Source organism: Symphalangus syndactylus, chromosome 3 (genome assembly GCF_028878055.3).
Source record: "Symphalangus syndactylus isolate Jambi chromosome 3, NHGRI_mSymSyn1-v2.1_pri, whole genome shotgun sequence".
Classification (NCBI taxonomy): domain Eukaryota; kingdom Metazoa; phylum Chordata; class Mammalia; order Primates; family Hylobatidae; genus Symphalangus; species Symphalangus syndactylus.
In genome coordinates this window covers 11,161,032-11,177,982 of record NC_072425.2, presented here as the reverse complement: position 1 = coordinate 11,177,982, position 16,951 = coordinate 11,161,032, and the positions used below count along the sequence as shown (strand labels likewise).

General features: G+C 59.6%; 1 protein-coding gene across 6 annotated transcripts in view; it reads left to right on the top strand.

Annotated features, from left to right (window-relative positions):
* Nucleotides 1–15,384, top strand: part of ADAMTSL2 (ADAMTS like 2) — a 39,655-nt gene extending 24,271 nt beyond the window's left edge. For 5 of the 6 annotated variants that reach the window (XM_055270465.2, XM_055270468.2, XM_055270467.2 and 2 more), the window contains 8 exons: nucleotides 2,556–2,653; nucleotides 6,809–6,935; nucleotides 8,217–8,430; nucleotides 8,551–8,706; nucleotides 9,304–9,474; nucleotides 10,225–10,401; nucleotides 13,710–13,854; nucleotides 14,613–15,384. In XM_055270465.2, coding sequence (XP_055126440.1) covers nucleotides 2,556–2,653; nucleotides 6,809–6,935; nucleotides 8,217–8,430; nucleotides 8,551–8,706; nucleotides 9,304–9,474; nucleotides 10,225–10,401; nucleotides 13,710–13,854; nucleotides 14,613–14,731 — 1,207 coding nt within the window. In that variant the 3' untranslated portion in view covers nucleotides 14,732–15,384. Of the gene's footprint in view, nucleotides 1–2,555; nucleotides 2,654–6,808; nucleotides 6,936–8,216; nucleotides 8,431–8,550; nucleotides 8,707–9,303; nucleotides 9,475–10,153; nucleotides 10,402–13,709; nucleotides 13,855–14,612 lie in introns of all 6 variants that reach the window. The other variant, XR_008656455.2, reaches the window with a different exon arrangement.
* Nucleotides 15,385–16,951: the final 1,567 nt, after the last annotated feature.

Sequence of the window (16,951 nt, the reverse complement as noted above, 5' to 3'; positions counted from 1 at the left end):
GACTCCACAGCCGTCACCAGCCCCAGTCTAGCAGCTCTGACTTTCACAGCTGAGAGGGGCAGTGACTTCCTTCCAGATGGAGGAGAGCGACGGGTTGGTGCTTCAGCGATTTCCTTGGTGTTCCACTTCCCCATGCTACTTCCAAGAACGGAACTTGCTAGGCGTTGCATTGTTGTGCAAATATATGCAGGGTTATGTTCAAGAGTTGCATCTGCTATGCCCCACACGTGCTGCTGCGAAGAGTGTGTGGGCAGCCCCTCCAGAAATACCTTTGGTGCTTAAAATCCAAAGGGTTATTTTGAACCGGGCCCGCTCTCTCTTGAGTCAGGCATGAGTCATGCTGCCTGCTGGCTCAGAGCGTGTAATTAGATAAAGATGGCGGAGCCTCTCCATGGGTGGGGTGGAGGGGCATGGGTTGGATCTTTTCATCTCTTTTTGTTCTTGGGGAGAATTTAAAGCTGTTGAAAGTAGGTGGGGACCTGGTCAGCACAGTTTAGTGTTTTCTGAATCAAACATTAAGGACTGGTCTTCCGGGTTCCCCGCTCCCTCAAAGGACTTACTCATCCTGATCTGGGTGCTCTGAGTGGCCCCCATTGGGGCAGCTTTCTAGGTTTCCAGGGAACTTTTGTTCTGTGATGACAGGGTCTTGGGAAACCCCCCCACCCACCCCCATTTTTTTTTTTTTTTTTTTTTTGAGATGGAGTCTCACTCTGTCGCTCAGGAGTGCAGTAGCGCCATCTCAGCTCACTGCAAGCCCCGCCTCCCGGGTTCATGCCATTCTCCTGCCTCAGCCTCCCGAGTAGCTGGGACTACAGGCGCTCGCCACCACACCCAGTGAATTTTTTTTTTTTTGTATTTTTAGTAGAGATGGGGTTTCACCGTGTTAGCTAGGATGGTCTCGATTTCCTGACCTCGTGATCCGCCCGCCTCAGCTTCCCAAAGTGCTGGGATTATAGGCATGAGTCACCGCGCCAGGCCCCCACCCCCATTTTTAAAGCTTCCTCTAAGTTCTAAAGAGGGAGGAGAAGGCCTTCTCCTCTTCCCCTCAAGCCCCAGGATGGGCTGGGACAGACTCTCCTGGCTTGAAGCTCCCAGGTGAGGGAGGCTTTGAAGAGACAGTGGGACCAGCCCCCAGCCCCCAGCCCTTCCTGGGCCTTGGTCCCCATCCCTTCTCCCTTCACTCCCTTTCTCCCTCCCTGAGTTTGGGGAGCCACAGCGGTGAACTCACTGCTGAAGCTCCTGTGGGTAGATCATTCCTGGGGCCTCAGATGTGTGGTCAAGGCAAGTTCTGCCTGGCTGTGGGATCCTCAAGTTCTGCCTGGCTGTGGGATCCTCCCATTCCAGTCCAAGCAAAACAGAAGAGCAATCCTCACCCGCTTGCATAACACATTGTAAACTCCCCATTCAATCCAAACCCATGTCTGTATCACAGGGTCAATCCGAAAGCCTTTCTGAATATAATGCTCTAAGCCTGACCACCCCCAGGTGACTGAAGGTCCCGAAGAAGGACCTGTGACCTGGCCCACATTTTAGCCCAGTGAAGTATGGCAGCTCGGGGTCATCTCTAGCCAGCCCCTCTGGGCCCAGAGGAAAGTGGAGTTGGGCAATGCCACCTGCTGCACTGTCCAGTTTAAAAAGGAAGTTGAGGCTCAAAGGACCTGCTGTCCACTGCGCCGGCTTGCCATCGCCCCTTCTCTGGCTCAGGGGCGGCGGCACTCCATGGCGGCGTCCCAGAGCAGATGCCCGGGCTGTGGAGCTGCTGCCGCCTCTGCTTCCCTCCTCCCCTGCGGAGTCCAGAATGAGCCTGCACATTGGATGTGGAGGTTGGGCCCAGGCACACCTACTGGTTCAAAGAAGCAAACAGTCCTAACAATAGTTGGCTTTGGCTGCACAGGCTCCAGCCAAGAATCATAGCTGGTGGCTGGCTGGGACCCAGCGTGCCTCCCCCGACCCCAGCAGGTCTGTGCAGCCATGGCCAACCCGAATTGCACTGTAGGCTGTGGCCACGCCCCTGCCAGCAGTCGAGCTTTTTGATTTTGATAATTGGAGGCTGGATGCCTAGTGTCCCCCATTCCATCAGACTCCAAGCTGGAGGAGGGGGTGGGAGAGAATTCTGGAACATTCTTAGCACATAAGACACCTTCTGAGGTCCCCTTCCCGCTGGGAAGAAGGAACCCACTAGCTGATGTGAGAAGGTGATATCGAGAAGCCTGCATGTGTGCAGGGAGCAACTACAGTGCTGGGGGCCCCAAATTCTCAGGCTACCTCTCCCCTGCGGAAGGAGCTTGGGCTGCTCCCATGCAGTTATTGAGATGGAAAACAATGCTGATGTCTGTTCAATCCTAAAACGTGCCCCTCCGCGGGCACCTCATCCGTTCCACTTCAGACAGTGGCAACTCTGACCGTAGCAGGTGGAGAGTCGGCCCGGGGCTCAGGACAGGTGTGTGCTTCAGGCGAACATACCCTCCAAAGAAAACTCACTTGCCTGAAAAGCCGGAGCCCGCCGGCGGGCCCTGGAGCGTCTCATCACCTTCTCTGCTTGATCTCGCTTTCAGGACCAGGCCCAAGGCGCGCAAGCAAGGCGTGAGTCCCGCGGACATGTACCGGTGGAAGCTCTCGTCCCACGAGCCCTGCAGTGCCACCTGCACCACAGGTACTGGTCACGGGTGCCACGGGTGCCAAGGGGCAGCGACTGCCCTAAACCCATTTCCGGGGACGCACGCCGGGGCTGTGGGGCCCACCCACTAGCTTGCAGCCCCAAACTGCTCTCAGGGTGCTTGTCTGTGGCCTCCTGACTTGGGGGCAGTGTGGCATGATAGGAGTTTGGGTGTCTGGTGAGGCCACCCTCATTCTCACGGTGTGCTAGACCATGGTCAGGTCCAGGCCCCTGGGGGTCACCCGGGCCACCACCAATGATCCCTTGTCTGTTGCCAGTGATACCATATTTTGTTAGGGCAAACGTCCTTTGGGTTAAAAGTAAGAAATCTTAGGTAGCAGAGATTTTACTTTTGCTTCCAGCAAACATAGGAAGGGAGTCATAGGCCTCTGTGATCTGTGACGAAGGGAAGTAGGCAAATTCTAGGACCTCATCAGCAGGGGAGGAGTTAGGAGGGGAAAAAAGACCCTCCTCGGTGGTGCCTGGACAGACGGATGTGTGTGGTTAGTAAGAGTTGAGCTGGGATTTGAACCCACAGCTGTCTGGTTGCACCACCACCATCACCCTGAGACGCTGGCCGCAGCCGCTGGGAGCTGGGGGCTGCCTCTGCTGCCCACTTTGGTACCCTCTCCTGGGGGATGCCGCAAGGCCGGATGTCAAACCCAGGACCAGGATACAGGGCCGTTGACAGGGGAGAAAATACGGTAGGGAGACCCCAGTGCCGGCTCTGAGGTCACATTTTATCTATTCTTGGGGCTTCATGTTTGGATGTAGAGGATACCCAGCTGCCCCTCAAAAGGTTTGATGCTCCTGGTTCCGCCCCAGTGCCCCCCATTTGCCAGGGCATTTGATGCCCTTGCAGCCTCTGGCCAGTGAGGATTCCACGCAGCTGGGCAGTCTGAGCTTGGCCGCACCCTCTGCAGCCCTGCTGGCATCTCAGGAGATGGGACCGAGAGAGGGCGGGGCTGGGGCGGCCCTGCAGGCTCTGCTCACATTGGCCTTGCCCCTCTAGGGCTGAAGAAAGGGCTCTGTCTCCTGTTATGAGAGCCCCCAAGCAGGGCATAGCCACGGGGCATGCTGTGTTTGCCCCTGCGCCTGGCATTCTGGAGGGAAAAAGCAAGTGCTGTGGGCGGTGTGGTGAGCACCCGGCTTGGCCAGGCTCGCACCGCCTGGTTGACCACACCGTGGGCCCTGGGCAAATTGCCAAATCCTCGAGCCACTGTTTTCTACAGCTGAACTGGGACATATACTTATCTCAAAGGTGGGTTGTGGGGATCCACATGAAACAAGGTGTAGCCTTTCATGGTCAGAGGTCAATGGATGCTGCTGTTCTGAGGGCGGCTTCCACCATACCCAGGAGCAGCTGGCCTTGGAAGTGAGCCGGGTGACCTGCCTTCCGGGCAGACCCCGAGGGGAGCTGAGCATGGTGGTGGGGTGTCAGCAGGGGGGTCTGCTTTGCCAAGTCCTTTGCGGACCTGCCCTGAGTTCCTCCACACTTCCTGGCCACTCCAAGCGTGTGGGCGTTGTCAGTAAGTGTCAAGCCTGTGGGCGTTGTCACTAAGTGTCTGCAAACATCTGTGATTCCTCCCAGACACATCGCTGGCTGGGGAGGGGACGTCGCTCGAGACGTCTGCAGGGCGAGGCAGCCTCGCTGGCGAGGGGCCTGATGGGCAGCCCTGTGTGGAAGACGTCCCCAGGGAGGACACAGCACCATCTCCCCACACCCAGAGAATGGCAGGGAGGGGCCTGGACTGGGTCTGTGCAGCGTGGCCCAAGGTGCAGTGGGGCAAAGGACAACAGGAAATCAGAAAGACAGGTTTTGGCTCTGGAAGAAGGAAACTCTGCTTTACGGGGGGTTGTTCAGAAATGGAAATGAGCCACCCTGAGAGACAGAGAGAGGGAGAGACAGAGAGAGAGAGAGAGAGAGAGAGAGAGGGAGAGAGAGAGAGAGAAAGGGAGAGCAGGAGGGCGGGAGAGTTCCCTGTCACTGTGGGAGGTGCTGAATGGCACTGGGCAGAAATAACGGAGTCAGGTCCACCCTTTGCATAGGTTGTGTCCCTGTGGATGTCCCACGGATGGTCATTGGCCCACCCTCCATCCTGTGCCTGGCAAGAACCCAGGCACAGGGCAGTTCCATCAGTGGGGCGGATCAGCCTGCCCTGAGCTTTGGCCACGGTGGGGAAGCTTGTTTTTAGATTTTTCTTTGAAGACACTCTTTTGGAGCCACAGCAACAGAGGGGCGTGAGTTTAGCCTCGGCTCAGGTCATAGGTGGAAGTTTCTGCTGCCCTTTGGCGCTCCAGGGCACTGTGGTGAGGACAGTGGATCCTGTGGCCGCCAGGCTTCATCCTCCCCTTTCTTTTGTTTCAAGGAGGGGCTCTGTGGCTCAGGGGGTTTGAAAAGCACCGTTTTCGAGATAGGTGTCATGAAGAGGGTGCCCAAAAAAAACGTCCTGGCATTTGATTCTCACAGGCTCTCTGGAAGGTTCCCATTTTGGGAAGGAGCACACTGAGGCCTGGAGTCTGGTCACGGTCACGTCACCCCAGGGAGGCACTGAGCTGGGACTTGGATTCCAGTCTCACTTGACCAAGGCCTGCCGCGTTTCCACTCCGTGACGAGGAGCGAATGAATAACCAGGCACTTGGCGATGGTCTGCAAGTCCCCAGCCCCGCACCTCCCTGGGCCCCAGAGCGGGTGTCTCTGAGGCCTGGAACATTCCGAGCAGACCTGGCCGGGAAGCCAGCCTCCCCCTCAGAGAAGGCTAAAGGCTGCATGGCCCAGCTCTGGCGGGAGAGGAACCGTGATTGCAGCCTGGCTCGTCCTTTACGGAAAAAAGAAAAAATCCCCTTGTCGGCTGCTTCCCAGGCTGTTTCGTTCCATCCAGGGCTGGGGCTTGGAGAGGCAGGAGCCGCTGGCCTGCAGACACGCGCCGCCGGGTGGCTGGGTTCTCTGGATATGGGGAAACCGATTTCCTTCTAGGGGAACTGGCAGCTGCAGCCAAGACCGTTCCATGATGCCCGTCATCCCGGAAGGCTGCGTCTGTCTCCCGTGGCCACACACATACACACACGCACACACACACAGCCACAGCAGAAGAAGCAAACCCTAACCCCACCCCAAGGCCGTTCCCACTGCTGCCGGCACTCCCAGAATCATCCTGCTCCCGGGCAGGGAGCTGGGCCTGTGTGGCAGTTCGGTACCAGGCGAAGGTTCAGGGGCAAGGACGAAAGAAGCAGAAAGTGGAGATGTGGCCAAGGAAGTGGCACTGCTAGGTGAGGGCTGCCTGTCCCCCACTGTCCCCCAATGGGATTACAGAGTACGTGGCACCAACAAAGACAGGCACACAGTGATGATTAAAGAAAGTTCAGGTCTGGCACGGTGGCTCACACCTGTAGTCCCAGCACTTTGGGAGGCCGAGGTGGGCGGATCACCTGAGATCAGGAATTCAAGACCAGCCTGGCCAACATGGTGAAACCCAGTCTCTACAAAAATACAAAAATTAGCTGGGCGTGATGACAGGTCTCTATAATCCCAGCTACTCTGGAGGCTGAGGCAGGAGAATTGCTTGAACCCAGGAGGGGGGAGGTTGCAGTGAGCTGAGATTGCACCATTGCACTCCAGCCTGGGCCACGGAGTGAGGCTCCATCTCAAAAAAAGAAAGTTCAAGAGGATGCTTGCTAAGAACTGGGGCATGCCACAGAGGGCAGGGCACGCCCGAACCCCCACCATGACCTCTGAGGAGGCTGACGGGGCTGGAGCAGTCAGGTTTCACTCCCACCTGCCCGTCCACCCAGCGATGGGTGATTGCTGAACGCCTGGTGATGGGGGACACCTGACTGTGTTTGCCTCTGCACCTTCACGGGGGCCAGCTGGAGCGGACTCAAAGCCTGGACTCCATGACATGGAAACTGGGAGCCCAGCCGGGTTGGGTGGGGTTGGGTGGGGTGGGGTGGGGGTGCAAAGAGAAGAGTTCAGACCCGCACAGCTCAGACCCACAGTGCTGCCCTCATGCCACAGTTCCACAAGCTGTGACTGATCCCCAAGCCAGAAAGCTGAGCTGAGCGGTCAGGTGACTTGCCCCAAGTCCTGAGACCTGTCTGCTGGGCTCCAAGGTGCCGGCATGGCTCACAGACCCTCCCCTGTCCCGAACCCAGGGGTCATGTCTACGTATGCCATGTGTGTCCGCTACGATGGTGTCGAGGTGGATGACAGCTACTGTGACGCCCTGACCCGTCCCGAGCCTGTCCATGAGTTCTGCGCTGGGAGGGAGTGCCAGCCCAGGTACCTGCCACCAGGGGCCCTGGGCAGGGGGTTGGCAGGGGGTGTGCGGGGCTCTGCCCAGAGGAGCAGTCAGACTTAACGCCCCTGCTCCGTAGAGGTGCTTCGTGTGCAGGGCTGTGGGGGCTCTTTGAGGAGGGGCCATACAGAGCTCACCCCTCAGAGACCTTCTGGGTCTTCCCAGGAGTTGCAATTTAATCTGTCACCGTGCCTTGTACACAGTAGGTGCTCAATTAATGCTTGCCACCGCAGATTTAGAAACCATTCTCAACATTACTCTATATTACAGCGATATCTTTGCCCCACCAGGCACACTTGGCACATCTAGGATTTTTATAAACTCAAGGGATTATTCCCAAGATTCCATGCCTATTGGCTGTCCCTTGGATGTGGGTGGAGGCCTGTTTTCTTGACCCTTGGGCCTCGTCTCCTGCCTTGTGGATGCAGTCAGACTGAGCTGAGTGCATCCTACCCCTAGTGACAAGTGGGGTCCCCAGATGAGCCTAAGGGTGCTGGCCTCCCCTGACGAGGATCACACGCTCCTCGGAGGCTCAGCCCTCCTGCTCCCTGCACACGGCCACACTGCCTCTTCTTTTCTGGGCCGCTCCATCTGGGGCCTCCCACTTCCTGCACATTTACTCCTTTCTGGGAAGGGCAGAATGCCCAGGGTCCCCAGAATGCTGCTAAGGCTGGCCCGGGGGTGGGGTCCAGCAGGCCCTGTCCTTCCCCTCAGAGCCCATCAGCTTTGGACCTCTTATTCCAAGTCTATCTGCCTGGAAGACGTCCGGGTCTCTTTCATAACCCCTCCCAGCTCAAGCTGAGGGGAAGGAGAGGTCTTTCCCCAGCACGCTGGCCATGCCCCCTTTCTGGACACAGATCCAGAAATGTGCCTTCTGCTCATTTCCACCCTTGCCAGAGTCCTGTGGGGGCACAGCCACCTGTGTGACACAGCAGGGCACGAAGGGGCAGGAAGGCTGAGCCCACGCTCAGGGCACCCACCAACCACCTTGCTAAGGTGCTCCCTGAAGGGCACCCACCAACCACCTTGCTAAGGTGCTCCCTGAAGGGCACCCACCAACCACCTTGCTGAGGTGCTCTGGGGCCGTCATGGCCCAGCCTGCACCCTTGAGCCTCGACACCCTCCTGTCCGACTTAGCTTGTTGCGAGCGGTTTTCGAACACATAGGGGAGGGAGGGAGGAGCCGCGTTGTCTCTGGGGTTGTGGATTGCATGGGGTCCCGGCTGCCACGGGGAGATCGTTGAAGGCCATCCGCTCCTGGGGCAGGTGGGAGACGAGCAGCTGGAGCGAGTGTTCGCGCACCTGCGGAGAGGGTTACCAGTTCCGCGTTGTACGCTGCTGGAAGATGCTCTCGCCCGGCTTCGACAGCTCCGTGTACAGCGACCTGTGCGAGGCAGCCGAGGCCGTGCGGCCCGAGGAACGTAAGACCTGCCGGAACCCCGCCTGCGGGCCCCAGTGGGAGATGTCGGAGTGGTCTGAGGTGAGTGCCTGCGGGAGCAAGCCGGGGGTCGGGAAGAGCTGGGGAGCTGGGCTTGGGAGATGGAGGTGGCTACACCTGCGTCACGACCCCCCCCCCGCCCCCTCCCCCCTGCCGCCACAGTGCACTGCCAAGTGTGGGGAGCGCAGTGTGGTGACCAGGGACATCCGCTGCTCGGAGGATGAGAAGCTGTGTGACCCCAACACCAGGCCTGTAGGGGAGAAGAACTGCTCGGGCCCGCCCTGTGACCGGCAGTGGACCGTCTCCGACTGGGGACCGGTGAGGCCTGCGCTGAGGGGTGGCTGGATGCTTGATGTGCCGTGGTTCCATTTTTTCCGAGGCAAGGGTGTGAGGTGAAGAATGTCCAACCAGCCTTCTCCCATGCTATTATAGGAATCAAAACTTCTCTCCAAACACGTGGCCAGCATCACCTTCCCTCTATCACCTGTTTATCTCTCTGTATCTCTCTCTGCCTTTGCCTCCCTGTCTGTGTCTGTGTCTCTGTTCCTCTGTTGGTCTGTCTCTGTCTCCCCATCTCTGTCTCTGAGTCTCTCTGTCTGTCTCCCCTATCTCTGTCTCTCTGTGTCTGTCTTTGTCTCTTTCCGCATCTCTGTCTCTCTCTCTCGAGATGCTCAGATGCTAGCTGGGGTCGCCTCTGGATGGTGGGTGCACAGATGATCTTTTTAAGTGTGCTTTTCATCAAGCATGCATTATTTCTGTAATTAGAATAGAAAATGTTATTTAAAAAGTGGTTACCACGGCAACCACTTCGAGACTGCCTGAGAGCCACTCCTCTCCCTTGGGACTGACATCCAGGGCCCCGCCTGGCGTGACTGCCTCTCACTCGATGTCCCCTGCCTGTCCTCTCCCCTGCAGTGCAGTGGAAGCTGCGGGCAAGGCCGCACCATCAGGCACGTGTACTGCAAGACCAGTGACGGACGGGTGGTACCTGAGTCCCAGTGCCAGATGGAGACCAAACCTCTGGCCATCCACCCCTGTGGGGACAAAAACTGTCCCGCCCACTGGCTGGCCCAGGACTGGGAGCGGGTAAGTGCCCCAGAGCCCGCTGAAGGGCCTCCTGGTGTCTGGAGAGCATTTGGCCAGAGAGGAGAGCCAGATGGCTGGGACCACAGATGGGTGAAAAAGAGGAATTCATTGCAAATTATGAAAGGAGAATTCCCTAAAAATTAATTTAGAATACAAAAGGCTTAAAAGGTGGGAAAACACCTTACAAGTCCCCAAATCCCAATTTTGCATGGCTCAGTGTTGTGTGCAGAATTGGTATTGCCCCCAGCCTGGGCCCCCAAGTCCCTGGGACACAGAAAGCTAGGGACAGGGGTTGTTCTGGCTGCCTGCTCCTGGCCCAGGGGCCTGTGCGACCTTTGATTATGACCAGTGTGTCTTCCACACCCACCTGTCATCGTCACCAACTTGTCACTTCAGACAAGTTGCTCTCCACAAATTGCATGCAACCAGCAGCTCCAGGCAGGTCACTAAACTGGATAATCTCGAGCCAAATTGTTTTCTGCTGAATTGATTTTGGCCAAATCATCACCGGCCAAATTGTCATTAGCCAATTTGTTTCAAAACAGATGGTTTTGTGCTAAATTGCTTTTGATCAAATCCATTTGGGGCCAAATGGTTATCGAACAAAGAGTTCTCAGCCAGTTTGTTATGCATTGGAGCATTCTCACCCAATTGCTATTGACCAGATCGTTGTCACCAGAGTCGCCGTGGGCCCTGTGTAGGGTCCTGCTGGGCCCTGGCGCTGACCCGCTCCCTCTGCCCCGGCCTCAGTGCAACACCACCTGCGGGCGCGGGGTCAAGAAGCGGCTGGTGCTCTGCATGGAGCTGGCCAACGGGAAGCCGCAGACGCGCAGCGGCTCCGAGTGCGGGCTCGCCAAGAAGCCTGCCGAGGAGAGCACGTGTTTCGAGAGGCCCTGCTTCAAGTGGTACACCAGCCCGTGGTCAGAGGTGAGCTCCCAGCCGGCCCCCCTCGGAGGCTGCCTGAGGCCAGACCTGAATTTTGATCCCGCCCCTCCTGCCTCAAGCCTCCTTAAGTGCTTCCTGCTCCTCCCTCCCTAACAGCCTCCGTGAGGGCTTTCCTTCCCGGGAAAGCTTCTCAACTCCGCCACGTCAGCTGGTGCGAGAGCCAGAACCTCCGGGAAACCGTCTCTGATCTTGTCCCTGGGATCCCTACGGCACTCGTCCTGGGCCTTTTTGGGCCCGGGAACTCCGGCCTCGAATTGTGGCCTCTAAGTTGTGTGTTTGGCAGCCCATGTGCCTGACACCGTGGGACAGACAGACCCCAGGTGGGCGGGGGGAGCAGATTGGGCTGAGGCAGACACAGGCTTGGCCCTCTGGGAGCCACAGGCAAGGCAGGAGCTTGAGATTTAGGGAGACAGTAATAGACATGCACTCCAGGTCAGGACACCGGTGGGGCCAGAGGGAAGGGAAGTAAGTCTCCCGCACGGGTCTGGCCCCTCCGAGATTCTTTGACTCTTGGGCCCCCAGAATGCCCCAGCGTCAGGATGTGAGGCAGGGCTATGCTGAGATCTTGGCTCTCTTTGTAGAGGGGAGAAGAACCCTCCCATCCTGGGGCCTTGAGGCACGTGTGGCAACCCTGGCCCAGTTCTTTGCCTGAAGGGTCTCCTCTCTCCCAGTAGTGCCATGAGGAGAGGTCCTTTTCCCCATTCCTCAGAGGAAGAAACCGAAGTTCAGGGAGCTCTCTGGCCCACTCGGGGTCCCACATCTACTGGGGGCTGTAGCAGACATTGGAGGCTAGGCCTGTCCATGGCCCTAGAGTGAAACCCAGGTGGGGTGTGGCATCTGCAAGGGAAGTGGGGCCTGAACCAGCTCATCCCGAGGGACCCCGGGCAGGGAGCCCCGAGGTGGGTGGGCAGCCCTGGTTTCACAGAGGGGGTGGCAAACTGGGTACCCCCTCGCCCCCAGTTGTCTTGCAGAGCGAGCAGGTTGCTTTCACCTCTCCTGCTGTTTTCCCCTTGTGCTGCACTTCCTGTGGGGCCTCTGCGTGACTCCAGAGCCTCGCCATGTGCCAGTGGGTGCCCCTCCGCCTTCTGGGCCCCACGGAGGCAGTCCCGTCTAGACTCCAGCTTGAGTAACTCACATCAGCTGCGACACAGCCCTCTGTGCCCTTTTCACAGCAGTGCCAGCCCTGGCCCCAGCCCCAGCCGCCTCCCACCTGATGGTGCCATGAGCTTCTGAGAGGGGGACCTGGGGGTGTCCAGAGGGTATCTGGGAATCACTGGGCAGGGGCTTCCATAGCCAAGCTGTTTACCTGGGGTCTCTAGCTACCTCTGGCCTCAGTTTGCTGATGGGCCAACTCTGAATACCCAGGCGACAAAATGGGGGTGTCAGATGGGACTCAGAGCCTGGAACGTTCATGGTGAAGTGCCCAGCTGTGTATCAGTCCCTGGCACCCGAGGGCTCCAAGTCTTGGTCGCCGTGGCGGGTGGGTGCCAGATCCTAAACCTTATGAGTTCAAGGCGGAGAGTCCAAGAGTCTGTGAGGAGCAAGCTGGGGACCCCAGTGCGGCCCTGCTCAGAGACTGGGGTCCAGGCCCCAGGCTCTTCGTGCACGCTGGGTGGCGTCTGGCCTCCACCCTGCCCCCACTCCCAGGGCCTCTGCCTGCCCTGTAGCACACATGCTCGTTCAGGAGGGAGAACACACACTCACTCATTCCCTGTTGCCCACCAAAGGACCCCCAAGTGAGGAGGGGAAAGGCTGAGGGTGGGCCTGGGGCTTCCCAGGGGAGCCCCGGGCAGAGCCAGGGCCTGAAGGGTGAGCTGGCTTTTGCCAGGAGTCAGCTGGAGAGACCACGGTGTGCCGGGCCATGAAGCCTCCTTCTGGAAAGGCTAAGCCCGGTGAGAGGGAGAGTGGGAAGGGGCAGGGAGGCTGACCGGGGTTCCAGGGCCCCAGGGAGCCAGCCCAGGTCTGTAGTTTGGGAAAAGTACTAGCTTCAGATGGGGGGCGCCACTGTGGGGCCAGGAAACAGGGACCCACTAGGTGCAGGTACCTTGCTGGGTGATGAGCCATGGCACAGGGGGAGCCATGAAGCTATGAAGGGGGGACCCCAGAAGGACAGCCTGGGGTGCTGGGGAGGAGCATCTCCCTAGCCCTGATGAGGAGGTGGCAGGGCCGGACGAGGTGCGGCTGGCACAGACGGCTGGTGGGCGCGTGGACTCCTCCTTCCTGGTGGCTGCTCCCCAATGCCGGTGCATAGCGGCAGCTCAGTCAGTGTTTGTTCCCCCAGCTGCCCAGTCCCATCCACTCCCCAGGGGCAGAGGAGCTGGCACCAGGGCTGGCCGGGAATGTGCGGCTCTCCAGAGGCATGTCCAGAGGCTCCTCAGGGCCCTGCCAAAGGCTGATTGTCCTCACGCCGCCAGCGCCAAGCCAGCCTCTCCTTGCCTGCAGACGGTGCCAGCCCCCACCCCCCCTGGCTCGGAGCAGGCAGGCAGGCAGCAGTCTTTCGGCCAAGTCTTAATCGGTCCTCCCTGCTCCTTTGCAAACAGAAGTGGAGAGTGGGTCCCAGGGCCAGGGCCTCCCACCCTACCCACCTCAGAGGACTGAGGGCTCAGGTCCCAGACGTGCCTGGGTGATGTGGGGTCGCCCACGTTGCGGGGAGTGTGAGGGAGCCACCGCCTGTGGGATCTTGGCAGGAGGACAGCAGGGTGACTGGGGCCAGCAGATGTCTCTGGTGTTCTGGGGAGCTTAGCGGGGTTTTCCAAGGGGAACATCTGGACGGGGAGCCACTGGAGGGGGTGGTGACTTCGCGAGATGCATTTGATCGGCCCACAACAAACAGTCTGCACCCTAGACCCGAGAAAGCTGGGGCCAGAGGACCCTCTGGGAGATGGGAAGGAGGGACCACCCCTCACTGTGCATCTGGGGAGACTGAGGCAGCCCTGCGTGGGGAGAGAATCAGAGCCTCCTGACTGCCAGCCAGTGCCTGGACCCCCTGGGAAATGAGAGAGGAGGGATGTCCCCTCACTGTGCTTCTGGGAGACTGAGACAGCCCTGGGTGGGAGACAATCGGAGCCTCCCGACTGCCAGCCAATGCCCTTTTGTCGGCACCTCAACTCAGCCTTGGAGCTGCAGGTCTAGTTTCAAATGGGCTTCCACGGGTCCTGTGTCAGTTGGGACTCACAGCCGCCTGGGAAGGGTGGGGTGGGGAAGGAGGAATGTGCAGGTTCCCTGCCCCCTGCCCAGGGCCCTGCCCCATCAGGAGGCTTTCCCCATGCCTTCTGTCTCTCCCACACCAGTGCACCAAGACCTGCGGGGTGGGCGTGAGGATGCGAGACGTCAAGTGCTACCAGGGGACCGACATCGTCCGTGGTTGTGATCCGTTGGTGAAGCCCGTTGGCAGACAGGCCTGTGATCTGCAGCCCTGCCCCACGGAGCCCCCAGGTGAGGAGCGGGGAGGCTGAGGGTGGCTCTGGGACTTCCCAGGGGAGGTGAGGATAGAGTCAGGGCCTGAGGGGTGAGCAGACATTGCTCACCTTGATGGCGAGCCTGGGAACCAGCTTGAGAGACCAAGCTGTGCTGGGAGTGGAGGCTCCCTCCTGGCATGGCTGAGCCCCACTGGGAGGGGAGAGTGGGAAGGGGAATGGGGGAGGCCTGACTGGGGCTCCATGGCCCCAGGGAGCCATGCTGAGACCTGTACTTTGGGAAACAGGTCAGCTTCAGATGGCAGGGCCACTGTGGGGCCGAGACCTGAATCCAAGATGACTCAGCTGGAACGGCCAGGGGCTGGCACACAGGGGGCAGGGAGGGGAGCAGCTGAAGCAGGGCCTGGGCACCTGGAGGAGGGACAGGGTGCCAGGTGCAGGGCATGTGATGAGTTATGCTTTGGACACATTGAGTAGTGGACGGAGGTGGCCCTGTGGAACCCTTGGGGATGCTTAGGCCTCTGGGTGTGACATCTGTAGCTCCTCTAGGCATCACTCCTCTTGGGACACAGATCAAATCACCTGGCGTGATCTGGGACAGCGACATCTTGGGGACAGAGATGGGCCAGGAAAGAGGGGGCAGAGAGCTAGAGATGGAGACCCGCCATGGGGTGGGGGCCCACTGCCCCTGGGAAACGGCACGTGGGGGTCCTTGGGGTTTTCACCCCTTGGCCACCTCCTGAAACTGCCCTGCTTCGCTCTGTGTTCCTTCTCCAGATGACAGCTGCCAGGACCAGCCAGGCACCAACTGTGCCCTGGCCATCAAGGTGAACCTCTGCGGGCACTGGTACTACAGCAAGGCGTGCTGCCGCTCCTGCAGGCCCCCCCACTCCTAGGCCCGGCAGCTGCAGCCCCTTCCAGTTGAAGACCAAGCGCCCCTCCTGGGGCTGCTGCAGCTTCTGGGGCCTCCACAGACCCCCCTCCTGCAGGGCACGCTGGCCTGAGAGACGTGGCACTGAGCCTCGGCTGTCAAGAGGGGACTTCCCACGGCCCATGGACCTTTGTGCTCCCGGGGCAGAGCCTTCAGCACCCAGTGGCCTCCTCCAGACAGAGCCACCCCTGCCGTGGGAACCTGTCCGTGTTCCTGCGTGGATCCTGTGTTTGTGGCTCCCACTCCCCAGCCCCCAGCAGCCCCCAGCCGAGGGGCCCAGGGCCCACAGCCAGTGGTGGAGGTGTCTTGCTCTGGGCCCGTAGCCCACGCCCTCTCTGGGTGGCAGGGCCTTCTGAAGGAAACTTGCAGGCGAGCCCAACGTGGGGGTGGCCTCCCTCCCTCGGAGGCCATGGGGTGAGAGGGGCTCAGGCAGCCAAGGAAGCCCAGGCGTGCTCCCTCTTAAGGAGCCCCTCCCATGGAGCGCTCTTCCCGCCGTAGTTTCTACCCCGGGCAGAGGCACCTGCCCACGGGACGTTTGGGGATGGACCGCGGGCCCCGCCCCGGCAGTCAGCATCAGTGCTCATCTACATTAATAAACTGGTCCTATTTATGGCGGCATCATGGGTTCTCAGTTGCCTCTGGCTGGAGAAGAGAAGTGGGTGGCCTGGGGGCTTGGAGGGCCCAAGCCTGGCTGTGTGGGGTCTCTCCAGCTCACTGAGGCCTCGGGTGCAGAGGTGGGCCTCGGTGGGGCCATAGCACCTGCTCTGAGGAGAAAGACAGATGCAGATAAAAGGCAACAAGAGGCGTGGGGAGCGTGCAGGGAGGGCGTTTGGGGACGCTGGGACTCAGGCGCTGGAGTAGAACTGGAGTTGACATCTCGAGCCGGTCAGCAACTGGTACAGGGCCTGTGGGGGCAGGGGGCAGGGACCTTGGCTAAGGTGTAGGGCACCCACCTCCAAGTGTGTGGGCAAGAACAGAGGAGATGAGGCAGGTGTTGGGGGCGCGGGGCCGGGCCCACCTTGAGCCTCAGGAAAGAGCACCGTCACTGCCGTTCCTGGAGCTCATGGAGGGCTTCGTGACCTGGACTCGTGGGTGCAGGAACACGGGGGATTCTGGGGAGGGGCTGCTTGGTTGACCCAGCAGCAGGAGTGGCTTTTCCCAGGCCAGAGGGCGGGAAAGAGCACTCAAGAGAGGAAAAGCAACACAGCTGGAGGATGCTGCATGGGAGGAAGGACGGGGCTGTACCGCCCGGGGAGGGCCCCAGGAGGTGTCTCTGTGCACACAGGCAGTCGGAAGGTGAGTGGCTGCCAGGCTGCTTCCTCGACGCGAGGCCAGCTTGTCCTCAGACTGGGAGCCACAGCAGGGTCCATCACAGCTTTAGGGTGGCTTCTGAGGGACTTGGGGCTCTGGGGAAACTAAGGCAGCACCCCCTCTCCCCAGTGTGTTCTTGCCTCTGAGTGTGCACGTGTGCATTGAGGGGCTGCAATCAGGATGGTCCTTTCAATCCCTAAAGTCCAGGAGTTAGAGGCCCCTGGGATGGACTTGCTCAAGGTCACCAGCTTGGGCCGGACAGAGCCGAGTCCTGAAACCCCGGGGTCTAAGGCCTCTCTGCCCACCTCACCCTGTGCCCGCCCTCACCTTGCTGTTCTTCTCTCCTCCTCTTTCCCCCAACCCACATCTTCTTCCTGTCTTACTGTTTCCTCCTGGCTTCTTTCTGCCAACATTTATCATACACTTACTGTATGCCAGGTTCTGTGCCCAGCACCTCCTCGATGCTGCCTGGGTTTGTCTTCCAAAGGTCCCCACGATATAGGCATCGTGATTACCCCATTGTGTGGAGGCTAAAACTGAGGCCCAGAGATGCTCTGTCACTTGTCCCAGGGGACCCAGCCTGTCCCCCCACAACCCTCTGTCCAGGGGCTCAGAGTCCACCCTGGTAGTTCTCAATGCTGGAGGATGGATAGCCACCGGGAAACTCAAAATCAAATGTGGCCCACTGCTGTGCCCCCAAGCCAGAGAGGAGCTCTCGGCCCCGCCGGGCAGAGCCCTGGCCTGGCTGGCTGCATCCGGAAGGAGAAACTGACTCTGCCTCCTGCGGGGTGGGAGGAAGCCCCTCCCAGAAGGTTGAAGAGCGTGGGTGTGGACGGCCTGGACACCCGGGAGGACTGAAGATGCTACACGAGAG